Genomic DNA, 12,860 nt, shown 5'->3' on the forward strand with positions numbered 1-12,860 from the left:
GCTGCACTATAGTTAAGCAACTTATTTTGGAGAAGGGATAGATCAATCTTTAGTGCAGAACAATGTATAATGTAACTTAAGCCGTGGTCACAACCCGCCGTACTTGCACGTGCGTGCAGTCTACTTGCAAAAACGTGGGCTAAATTTGGAGATCCGTACGTCATAAGTACTGCCTCAGTACGAATTTAGGAGCACGCAGACACGCCGTAGAGGTTTTAGTGCATGCAGAACTTTCGCTGCGGTCAGGCTGCGGATTCACCAGCAGTACAGATGATGCACATTGTGAGTACTGCCTCAGTACGGATTCAAAGCAGCACATTGTCATTCAATTACTATTGAATTAACCAAATCCGTACATAGGCAGTACAGATTATGGCACTCACCACATACTATGGAGGCCGACAGACTTGCATGCACAACGCAGCTTCTCACTTGAACTTGGACTTTATTTACAAACGTCAGCAACACACACTCCACAGCTTCAGTCTGATAACTAGCTGTAACTTTTCGAGGCAAGTAAACACTCGTAACTGACTGCTGCAGGCTGGACATGCTCATGCATCGCCGACACCGAAAAACACCTGCCGCTCCGGTCCCGCTCATAAAAAAGAAAAGCGATCACACATTTATTTTCAACTCTCTTTATCGTTACACTCCTAGAGACGTGCGCCTCTGTACGTTTTCACAAAAACGTAGTGGCTGTGGCATCCGCAGAAAACATAAGGCGAAAAAAAAAACGCACGGTGGGTTGTGACCGGGGCTTTACTCTTTGCAAGAGGAACTGGAAATAAAATGAAATGTTGCAAATGATGTTAAAAAGACAACTAGTAGCACTTTTTAAATATATACACATATTTTTATATACACTGTACAAATTTCAAAAAATAAATGGCATTTAACATTGCACCCCACTGATGTAACTACAAAGAGAAAAGGGACTGAAAAGGGGCTGAGTGATACCAGACAGACAGATATCAACAACCCCAGTAAATACTGATTTTCTTTTTTTTTTGTACACAGGACATTTCACAATTTTTTTTTTTTTTTTTTTTTTTTACAACATATCAATTTATCAATTGCTGGTTAACCTTTCTTTGTCTCTAGCAGCTCTGTAAGAGAATGCCCTTGATCAAAAAATATAAGGTGTTCAGTAAGAAATACCGCTGCATGGCGCTTGGCAAGTTTGATGATATTGGAAAGACAATTCTGGTTCGGTTTCAGAAAAGTAAAATGTACCAAATCCTGAATATTTTAAGTTGAAGTCTGGCAGTGACTCTTCAGGAAGCGTTTGGAATGTAATACTTTGTCAGCAGTGCTCAAAATACTGCTGCATTTACACACGGGACCATCAGCAATGACACGAATGTGTGCCCGGTTATTTTGGGATGCTCTGATGCTGCGACCTGAGATGTAGCTAACAATTATGCAAAGAGGTGATGATTATCTATCTCACCTGTTTTCCCTCCTTGACACTGGCAGAGGGTCTGCATGTGGTGAAGAACAAAGCCATGATTGGGTTTATAAGGCACACACAGAACACTTTGTGCCAAGAAGCATGTGTGCACAATGGGGCGTTTTTGAGGAATGTCAGCTGTGATGTTATAGAACAGGTTTGGACCACAACTGCAGATATGCCTGATAATTACAAATGTGTAGCTGCTTCTGAGTGAACTGAAAAATCAGGTGACCTAAAGTTACTGTAAAGCTTTAGACTTTCTTCCTCTGCCAATCATTGTCAGCTCTCGTGTTTCCTCCTGAACACATTTAAAGCACATGTACATAAAATAAACCTGCTGTGAAGAGAGAGGTCTGTTCCAGCATCACTATATCAACCAGTGCAGTGGTTCTTTTTATATCACTCTGTGGCAACAAAAAAAATACTTTTTACATCTCGATTCATTTTGCACAGACTAAAAAACGGTAAACAATGTCATATTCAACTGAACTGGCAAAATAGCACTCGGTGCAGGTAATACACGGAGGGAGCCACAGTTAACACAGTCACACAAGCTTACAAATATTAACATTCATCCACTGCACACACAATCCAAGAGACAGACAAACAGTAGAATGTAAAAAGTTTCCCCACACCCCCCCTACGTGGACTTTATTACTCCCTTATTTGCACTCAGTGGCCATCTCTGGCACTAAACCAGGGAAGTCACATTCCGGTTTCGCCTGAAGCAACAAAGTAAACGACTGGAAGATTAGCTTGCACTCAGGTCTCCAAAACAGTACAACAAAGCCCAGTTTAATACGGTGTTGTCACCGAGACGCCCTACTACGGCCAACCGAGTTTAGCTTGTCCCGTTTGGCTTATTTCTTCAGCAGAATTCTCGAGAAAGAACTTCACTGGCAGTGCTCCTGAAACGGTCAATACACCAAAACAAAACAAACAAAATACAAATCATTGCCCCAGTTATGTATCTACGTAAACTGTGTCAAAATCTTTGAGTCTAATATTTCAGCTGATTTTACCTCTTAAAGATATTTTTCTCAGTATTAAAGCTACAGTGTGTAGCATTTAGAGGTATTTGTTAGCAACAACGGAATTAGATGTTATAACTTTATGTTCATTAATGTATAATTAACAATAAATTAATGTGTTTTCTACATGGGAACAGGTCCCCTCATGGAAACTGCCATGTTGCACTGCCGTGCAGTAGCCCAAAATTGACATATTAACTGTCTTTTGCAGCATGACCATAATAATGATAATAATAATAATAATAATAAAACCAAGTCAGTAGTTACTAATGCAGGCTAACAAGTTGGATAAGTCCCATTTTTTGTGAAATGCAGGCTCATACATATTGCTTATCACAACAGAAGGCGAGGCAGCATGAATCCCTGTCACCAACAAAGTGAAAATGTGAATAGAAACAAACTACACAATGCCATCTTCAACCTCACCACTAGATGACACAAAATTCTACACACTGTAGCTTTATAGCTTGAACAGTGTTGGAGTTGATTCAAGTGAGTTATGAGAAAAAGTAATAATTGTGACATGTGACCAAAGAAGGTTGTAGGTTTAAACCCAACCTGAGGGCTTTATCTGTTGTATCGTTTAAAGTAATGCCCTTACACTGTTAACTCTGAACAGTGTTAAAGCACTCGCTATAATATTGAACACTTTATTTAATATGCACTGTCTAGGTAGGTGAGGACAATATACTTCATCTGCACTGACCCTGACTACCAGCTTTAAAGACCCAGCTGTAATTGGGTACCAAACTTGTCTGAGGAAGTAACTTGTAATGCACAGGTGTCTCATCCAGGGGGAGTTGCAGACTCATGTCCTGTTCCTGCTACAGTATCCAGGGATAACACCGGTCTAGTGAAACCTCATGGCCTATACAACACTTACTTCTTCAGTTGGAATCCCCACTTCTTGGTCCAAACTCAGCTCTGGAGGGCCCTTGGCAGGCCTGGTTCAACTCAGTGTAACACCAGATTTAGTGTAAACTCCCGGTGAACCCGCCCTCAACTCTTGATATATCTGGTTAAGTGGGATGGATGGCAATGAACTCCAAGGAAATTTGAATAAGTTGAAAAGCTGCACATATTTAACCAACCTTTCTGAAATTGTCAAAGCCACTCTGAGCAGCACACCATTGGTGAGCCATGCACTTGAACCTGACGCCAAACTTTGCCACTTTTAAGAGCGACTTAAGGGTTAGTGAGAAATCTGGAGTTTGTGTTTTGACTATTAAACTGTAGTGACCTCTTCAAATCACCACAACCAATTCTAAGGGTTGCTTGTTTCACCATCATCAGTGGCAATGCTGTTTTTGACCATGTTTATAATTTTGCTGAGCAACTCCTAAACGTTCAGTCGTGCCCACACACAACTGTACACTCGCCACCAAATGCATGGAAGCTGGCTTTTGACTTATTTTCCATGTCTGGAATCTGGAAGAATAAACTGATTCTTTGAATTATTTGAAAAATAAAATGAATAGAAAATGTAACAACATTACTGACTAAACTCTTTTTCCCATGTTGATAAAGCCCACCCCAGGAAAATATATATATTTTTAATACACCTGCCCTATGCACCAGAGCCAAAATGTTCAGTCATCTATCCTTTTTTGTTGAAGGACTTCATTTGGGGTTACAGCACATCACTCACAGCACGCACGGACAGTGAAGGGTTCGAGCCAAGGGAGAATTATTACAGTGGTGCCAAAGAACAAGTGAATTGGGGGAGGGAGTCATACATGTGTTGAGTGACAGATTCCAACACTGTTCTAAAATGCAGTCCAATACTTTTCCTTTGCCTGTGTCGGTTTTCCTGATTTTTCAGGTATTTGACAGAACTGCGGAATAACGGTAGTAACAGAAGAGAGAACAGGAGGAACAGAGTGGAGAAGTCCTCCGTGTATAGGCATAAATGACTTATGCCAGTCAGTGCCATTCATGTGTTTGAATACAGCTTCTCTTCCAGCCACACAGAATGGAATAATTAGAACATTAGTTTGATCTATTTTTGGTTGGCAATTTGTATTTTGAGTGGCAAGAGCTAAGCTTTAAAAATAAGAATGACAAAGGTAGACAAGGAAATCAAAATGAAGGGTAGTCGAGAGCAGTGGTGGGCACAGTTCTGCTAATTCGCTAACTGCTAATTAGCAAAGCTAACTTTTCATTAGCAGATTTATTTTTTCAGGTAATTTTGAAAACCATCAGCAGATTAATTGGCTTCCGCTAAATTTAGTTCTGTTAACTTTCAGTCCGCTAACATCTTTGCTGGCGTCTAATGGTCAAAAATGTTTATAAACCCTAAAACCAAACATTAATTAGTGTCTGTTGCATGTTTTGCCACAGCTAGGCTGCCATAAGGAACGCCACCCTCTCCCAGCAGAAGGGGGCGGGCTGGCTGCCAGTGCTGCTGGGATAAAAAAAAAAAAAAAAAACTCCTCCTATCATTTTCTTTCAACACATAGCAGCTCAGACAGTGGCAGAAGAGGTAAATCACGTCATTTTTACTCATGGTCACAACATAACTCTTCACCAAACTAACTACATTCCTTGAACTACAAAAACACAATAAATCTATAACACTAACAACACTCCTAAACTAACGTACTACAATAATAATAATAAAAACAAACAAACCCTGAACTCCCATAATGCATTGCTGCAATGCGTTATGATCAACAGTGTCTGTCTGCTCTAAAAGACAGTGTGTGCATACAAACATTTATTTTTTTTTAAGTGAAAAGAGACTTATTTACGGACTTAAATTTGTCTCAATAACTGCAAATGCACAGAGGGTGATCTACAAATAGTCCTTGATTTGCACGGCTTTTGTGATCCACAAACACAAATTTCTGATTTGCAGCTTGTGTGTTGGTTTTTACAAATAGATATGTATTTGTAAATACATATTTTTTTCCATTTGTATTTTTTTTTAAATTTTCATTTATGTAGTGCCAAATCACAACAGAGTTGCCTCAAGGTGCTTCACACAAGTAAGGTCTAACCTTACTAACCCCCAGAGCAGCAGTGGTAAGGAAAACTCCCTCTGAGGAAGAAACCTTAAGCAGACCAGACTCAAAGGGGTGACCCTCTGCTTGGGCCATGCTACAGACACAAATTACAGAACAATTCACAAAACGAATATACAGGAAATGCTGTTGGTGCACAGGACAGGAGGGTTTTCAGCACAAATACCACAGCCATCTCTGGATGGAGTTGCACTTTAAACAGAGAGAAAAAACAGAATCAGGCATCAGAAAGACAAGAAATACAGTATAATTTGCCAGCATTAAACAAGAAAAACAGGATACTAAGGTGATCGCCGGCCACTAGCCCTAAGGTTCACTAAAATAATTTAGATAAAGTTGAGGCCGTGGTTTACCAAATGCCTTTTTTTTTTTTTTAAACAAACAAACAAAAAGGCATATGTGAAACTGAAAATTCTGTTTGTGAAGTGTGACTCAGCATGTTGGGCGCTTTTCACACTCCCATCCAGTAGATGGCAGTGTTCTAGTGCTCTGTGTGTTTTGACTGGGGGTGGGTGATGAGACGAGTCTGATTTCCCATAATGCCTTTTAGCGCTTGTGTTGGTTTAATGCTGAAACCTTCAAAATTCGAGCATTACTTTAACAGTGTGATATTTTCACTTTGTAAAAATAACAGAGATGCTGTTAATGTGTTGACAAACTGTCCGGAATTAGTCTGTTTATAAATGAATCCATGAGTGAAAGTGTTTTGCATTTGATGTATACTGCCACCGTGAAAGGTAAGTGAGATGCCTTAGTAACAGCCCACAGGCTGTTTAAAGACACAAGCGCTGGTTTGTTGTTTTGGGTTTGCGATTGCTTTGCATTGAATTTACTCAGAAGTCTCTGTGGTGCTAAAAGTCAGAACTGGTTTATTAATCACCAACAGTGTGCCGAGTAAATGGACTGCATTTATATAGCGCTTTTCCATCTGCATCACACACTCAAAGCACTTTATAAATTATGCCTCAAATCCACCCTGATGTGGGGATGCTGCCATGCAAGGCGCTCGCTACACACCGGGAGCAATAGGGGATTAAAGACCTTGCCCCAAGGGTCCTTAGTGATTTTCCAGTCAGGCTGGGATTTGAACTGAGGATCTTCTGGTCTCAAGCTCAATGTCTTAACCACTAGACCATCACACCCCCGTCAGCCAAGTCAATACTAAAAGTTAGTGGTTCGTTGTAACTTCCACTAATTCTTTTTAGGAGTTTATCGGTTTAGCGTTATAAAAATGAGCTTTTCAGTTAATGGTTTAGTGGTTATCAAAGCTAACTTTTTGGTTAGCTGTGCCCACCACTGGTTGAGAGGAATAACTTCAGAAAAAAATATGTGGAGAAAGTGAATAAGATATAAATAAAGGCATTTTTAAGTACGAGGGCTGTCCATAAAGTATTAGTCCTTTTTATTTTTTTCAAAAACTATATGGATTTCATTCATATGTTTTTACGTCAGACATGCTTGAACCCTCGTGCGCATGCGTGAGTTTTTCCACGCCTGTCGGTGACGTCATTCGCCTGTGAGCACTCCTTGTGGGAGGAGTCGTCCAGCCCCTCGTCGGAATTCCTTTGTCTGAGAAGCTGCTGAGAGACTGGCGCTTTGTTTGATCAAAATTTTTTCTAAACCTGTGAGACACATCGAAGTGGACACGTTTCGAAAAATTAAGCTGGTTTTCGGTAAAAATTTTAACAGCTGATGAGAGATTTTTTTAATGAAAGACGTGCGGACGGATTGCAGCGTCGGCTCGCAGCCGCCGCGACGCTCCGCCACAGGAAAAACACCTCCGTTGGAAGCCTTAAGGAGAAGTTGGAACATGTCCAGCTGTTAAACAATTTCTCATATACTCACTCCACTGAAAGCCATCAAAAGCCACCTGGATTTTACAAATGGTTATCAACACGGAGGTGTTTTTCCTGTGCCGCCACACCGCAGCCGACGCGCGGACCCGTCCGCACGTCTTTCATTAAAAAAATCTCCTTTAACAGTGGAATATCCGGATAAAATGCTGAAACCGACTTCTTCTGAAACTTCTCTGTTCTCTCACGATGTCCTGGATCAATAGAGCCTGAAATGTGGAAGTTTTAAGCTTGGAACAGGCTGACGACGGTGGCTGAGAGCGTTGCGCGACGTCTCGCACCGTGGGAAGTCCTTAAAGCGACAGTATCACCTCAAAATCTCTCATCAGCTGTTAAAATTTTTACCGAAAACCAGCTTAATTTTTCGAACCATGTCCACTTCGATGTGTCTCACAGGTTTAGAAAAAATTTTGATCAAACAAAGCGCCAGTCTCTCAACAACTTCTCAGACAAAGGAATTCCGACGAGGGGCTGGACGACTCCTCCCACAAGGAGTGCTCACAGGCGAATGACGTCACCGACAGGCGTGGAAAAACTCACGCATGCGCACGAGGGTTCAAGCATGTCTGACGTAAAAACATATGAAATCCATATAGTTTTTGAAAAAATAAAAAGGACCTATACTTTATGGACAGACCTTGTACAGACAGAAGGGTGAGAGGACTCAGGTGGGAACTTGGAACTTGACCAGAGTGCCATGGATGATCAAAGAGGCCTGAGAACGAGGACATGATACAGATTGTCTGCAGCCCGTTAGGAGTAGGAGATGTGGGCTGAGGGTAGGAGCTGATGCTGAATGCTGGGAAGAGTAGGCAGGTTGGTCGCTGGGTCTCTCAAGCCTTGAGAGCATGCCACTGGGCCACGGCAGTACGAGGATGACCCATCATATCTTTCCAGTGTTTTACCTCTGCAGGACCACTTTTCCATGACAGATAAATCTATGAGAAAGACACAGAATATATTTGTTGAATTTTTTTTTTCTATAAGAAGTGGTTGTCACGGTGACCACAAAAAAACAACAACAACAACCTGACAAACAAGCTCAACCCCAGAACTGCCTGAAAATCGTTTGTTTTGGCAAAGGTCAAATTATGATTTTCACTCCAGTGTCCACCAGACATGGCACACATATGTAAATACACTGCATTTTTTCCATCTGAAGCAGATGCTCTAAGAGTTCTATCATGATGCGTCTCACACACACAAATGTCAGCATACTACCACGCAAGGTGCTCAAATGCACAAGGACTTTAAGTGGTCTTAGTAATTATCTGACAGGGATTTGTACCAAGGATCTTTTGGTCACCAACCCAATACTTTAACCACTTGACCATCACCCCCTCAATATGGAGGTGGTGTTTATGGAGCTTCTCAGTTATCCATGTCATGATATTCAATTATGGTGAGTGAGATGGTCAGCTGCACAGCAGAATGTCTTCAAGGAGCTAAAGAAGTCCAATTGACTGGCTCAACTCAGCATGCTGCCATATGCACACATGTAGGAGGGCTCAGGTAAGATGAAATTTATCAAATGTCAATTACTGTGGTCAGGGTCATTGAGGTCAGTAATCAAAATGTATAATTTTCACTGTGATTTGCATTGAATGTGGGGCACACATGGGGGTGGGTTCTGGAATTGCCCAGGAAAGAGCATATTTTCTAAAGGTCAACCACTGGGGTAAAGGTCATGTCAGGTGTGTGTTAGTTTGCCTATTTTTCCTAGTTTCCTATTTTTCAGGAAACTGTGGCATCTTTGCCAGTTTGTGCATCACAATAACTGCAGTATCAGAACCAGCCCTGACCAGTTTGGTGCCCGAGGCAAGATTTTGTATCTGATGTCCTCCACCTCACAGTTAATTAACCACCAATTACTGTGTTCGTACACTTACAGTAAAATAGTATCTTGTGTCTCTGATGTTTTCTTTATTTTAGAAACAAACAAACAAACAATGATAAAAACACAAAATGAAAAGGGCACCAAGCTTTCTGACATTATGTAATATAATTTATTACAGTATAGGTGTTGATACTATTGCTTCGTGAAACTGATGTGGACAATATCCCTTGATCACACAGCAACTACAAATTTTAACAAAGATTTGGCATTCAGGAGCACTGAGGAAAATAATTTCCATCAGTGTTCTCAGATAACATAAAGGTGATTATGCACATGTTAAAAGCAAGACACTTTCCATCTAAATATAAAATACTTTAAACAACTTATTTAAAAATAAAAAATAATTTACTCACTGAGTCATTAAAACTGACTTAAAACACTTCACACCTGTGTTTAGTGTATGATGTCTGTTGGTCCACACTGATGCTGTGTGTTCCAGCAGAGGTCACTATAGACCGGCGGAGTGATCAGGCATGTTATTGGCTCTGTCCCAATTCACTGGCTGCACACTTCTAAGGGTGTAATCATCGATTGCTTATGTCATTAGTGGTGTGACTAGACTGTCCCATTTCAAAGCTGCTTGTGTAGCAGTTGAGTGCAGCATTCTTTCCCTTGACAACGAAGGATACAACAGATGTACTTCACAGCCCAAACAATCCCATGAGTCATTATGTGAATGTTTAATTTTTCAATTTTTTTCAAGACAAAACACTTGGTAAATTTATAAAAGACAAAAGGACACCTTTGGGCTCTGTACATGTACAATGGTAAATAAGTAATATTTATAAGTAAAGTTTCTGTGTAGGCTCTCAGTTGTCCAGGTGGTTTCCATAGTAGAGAAGCTTGAATCTTCGACTGGACTGGGTTGCTTGACGTGAGGACATTTCGCTTCAAATCACAGAAGGTTCCTCAGCTAAGATTCTTGCTCTGGTAGTCTGACTTCTGTCTTGACTCTTGTAGAGAAGAATAAACCAGAAGCCAACAAAAGCTGGAGTTTTTTAACCTAACCAGACCCCACCTACCAAGAGGCTGACTGCTATAGGCTAGTGACTAAACAATAGCTCTAATTAGCACCTATTGTGCTCTAGTTAGCACTCTCCTAATGACAGGACGGAAGCCTCCCCTGATGGCCCCCTTGACGACTCAAGCTATGGGTTATTAAGCTATGAGTTACGTCCACCATGCGAGCTAGTCACATACAGCTGTCAAGGTTGCCAGGCAACAGGGGATAGGGGCAGGATATGTTAATGACATAATAGCAAAATGCTCCGTGGGCTAGACCATCTCATTTCAAAGACCTTAGAAGGCTGCAGACCCTGAACTGGGACACAGCCTGCATCTGTCCTAGAGCTAGAAAACAAAGACGAAGAGAGGAAAGAAGTAAAGAAGAAGTTACCTTTCCAATGACATCATTGCGACTGAGCCTGTCCTTGTCCATGACTGTAATTATTATGGTTGTCTCCCTCAGCACATGGGCGGGCACATCAAACGGGAAGGACTCATTGAAAACTGGGTTCAGGCAGCGCTTCATAACGACTGTCTTCTTCTTCTCCACACGCTTATCCTTGTGCATTAACCACACCTTCACATATGGGTCTAAGGAGAGGGAAAGATTCTTGTGAACCTGTCAATTGTAATTGGATCGCAGTATGACGGTGTTAGCATTTTTTTAAACAGTGTAAAAGCAGTAAAACAGAATTTTCTCTTCATGTTGACCCATTACTTAAGCATAGAGAGGAAAAATAAATAGACACGAAATGTTGAAGGAGCATCTATACCTGAGGTGCCTCCAATGTCCATGGCTTTGAGATTGCGTGCTTTGATGATGCTCACAGTGATGGTGTTGGCTGTGGGGTTGTAGCACAGAGACACCAGCAGATCCCCTCGACTTCCCTGAAATGCATAAATAAAAGCACCTTGTTTAACTTTACCCCGTTCATATTGTCCTCCCTTATATTTCATTCTATGTGTTTCATTTTTTTTCCCCCGCTGGCTGCCTGCCTGCGTTCTTCCCATCTACCTGTCAGACTCGCCGTATTCTCATCTCTTTCTATCTCCTGTGCCACCACATCTCCCCTGGGAGAGCCACGGCAGCCAAGAATGACATCACCAGCTACATTCTGTCCCATCTTCTCTTTTTCCCCCATTCTCCCACTCTGTTCCTCCTTCCTCGTCCTTGTGTACACTCACACTGCCATCGCTACATGGTTTCAGCTCCTTCCAGAAAGTCTGCATGTTGGCCAGGTCCAGTTTGTTGAGAGGGATGGACACCTCTCCTATGGGGTCATTCCGGCTGAAGCGGTCATAGTCGAGAACCTGCAGGTAAAGAGTTCTCTGGACCACCTTCTCATATGGGAAACCTGAGAGAGAGGGAGAATAATTAAAACCAAAGGCATGCCAAGCACATCTCAGTGCCTTATTCTGCATCAACATCACATTATTGGTGGTGTAGGTGTACAGAATGGTATAATATGCTCAAAACACTTTCATATCTGCCTGTTAATCACCCAAATCCATTTAGAAGAAGCAGATCAGGGTCTTGGTATCATGTTTCTGACATAAAGTGCATGCATCTTAAGTGGAGGTGATGGTCAAGTGGTTAAGCTGTTGGGCTTGAGACCAGAAGATCCTTCAAACCCCAGCCAGACTGAAAAATCACAAAGGGCCCTTGGGCAAGGTCCTAAATCTCCTAGTTCTTCCCGGTGTGCAGCAAGCGCCTTGGTGTGGCAGTTGACATTGGGGTGATATCAGGCATTATTGAGCGCCTTGGGGCAACTGTTGTCATTTGGTGCTATATAAATAAAATTGATTTGATGTGATTTGATATGAATCATGCCTTGTCCTTCTGAAGTCAACGACCATCTCTTTGGTCTTGTCTATGTTCAGAGACAGGTTGTTGGTTCTGCACCAGTCCATTAACCGTAGCACTTCCTCTCTGTATGATGACTCGTCATTCTTGCTGATGAGAACCCACCACAGTCGTATCATCTGCAAACTTGATGAGTGGTTCGAGCTGTGCATTGCTGTACAGTCGAGAGTCAGCAAAGTGACAGCAGTGGGCTGAGCACACAGCCCTGGGGGGCCCCAGTACTCAGCATGGTGGTGTTGGAGATGTTATTATTAATTGTTCCGCACTTTCTGTAAATCCTATAAACTTCATTTCACTTCTCAAATATCACTGTGTTCATCTCCTATATGATATATTTAACTGAAATTTCTGATCCAGACAACCAATGATTTATAAAGGAAAATCATGAAAATGATCAGGGGTGCCCAAACTTTTGCATACAACTATATATATATATATATATATATATATATATATATACTCAACAAAAATATAAACGCAACACTTTTGATTTTGCTCCCATTTTGTGTGAGATGAACTCAAAGATCTAAAACTTTTCCACATACACAATATCACCATTTCCCTCAATATTGTTCACAAACCAGTCTAAATCTGTGATAGTGAGCACTTCTCCTTTGCTGAGATAATCCAACCCACCTCACAGGTGTGCCATACCAAGATGCTGATTAGACACCATGATTAGTGCACAGGTGTGCCTTAGACTGCCCACAATAAAAGGCCACTCTGAAAGG

At 41.5% G+C, this 12,860-nt stretch overlaps 1 protein-coding gene across 2 annotated transcripts in view; it reads right to left on the reverse strand.

Moving 5' to 3' along the window:
* Positions 1-8,009: 8,009 nt before the first annotated feature.
* syt7b (synaptotagmin VIIb) overlaps positions 8,010-12,860 on the reverse strand; it is a 482,744-nt gene continuing 477,893 nt past the window's right edge. For both annotated transcript variants that reach the window (XM_034191422.1, XM_034191423.1), the window contains 4 exons: positions 11,451-11,620; positions 11,039-11,153; positions 10,657-10,856; positions 8,010-8,301 (listed from right to left, as the gene is read on the reverse strand). In XM_034191422.1, coding sequence (XP_034047313.1) covers positions 8,197-8,301; positions 10,657-10,856; positions 11,039-11,153; positions 11,451-11,620 — 590 coding nt within the window. In that variant the 3' untranslated portion in view covers positions 8,010-8,196. The remainder of the gene's footprint in view (positions 8,302-10,656; positions 10,857-11,038; positions 11,154-11,450; positions 11,621-12,860) is intronic.

The sequence above is a fragment of the Thalassophryne amazonica genome, chromosome 2 (assembly GCF_902500255.1).
Source record: "Thalassophryne amazonica chromosome 2, fThaAma1.1, whole genome shotgun sequence".
Taxonomy (NCBI): Eukaryota; Metazoa; Chordata; class Actinopteri; order Batrachoidiformes; family Batrachoididae; genus Thalassophryne; species Thalassophryne amazonica.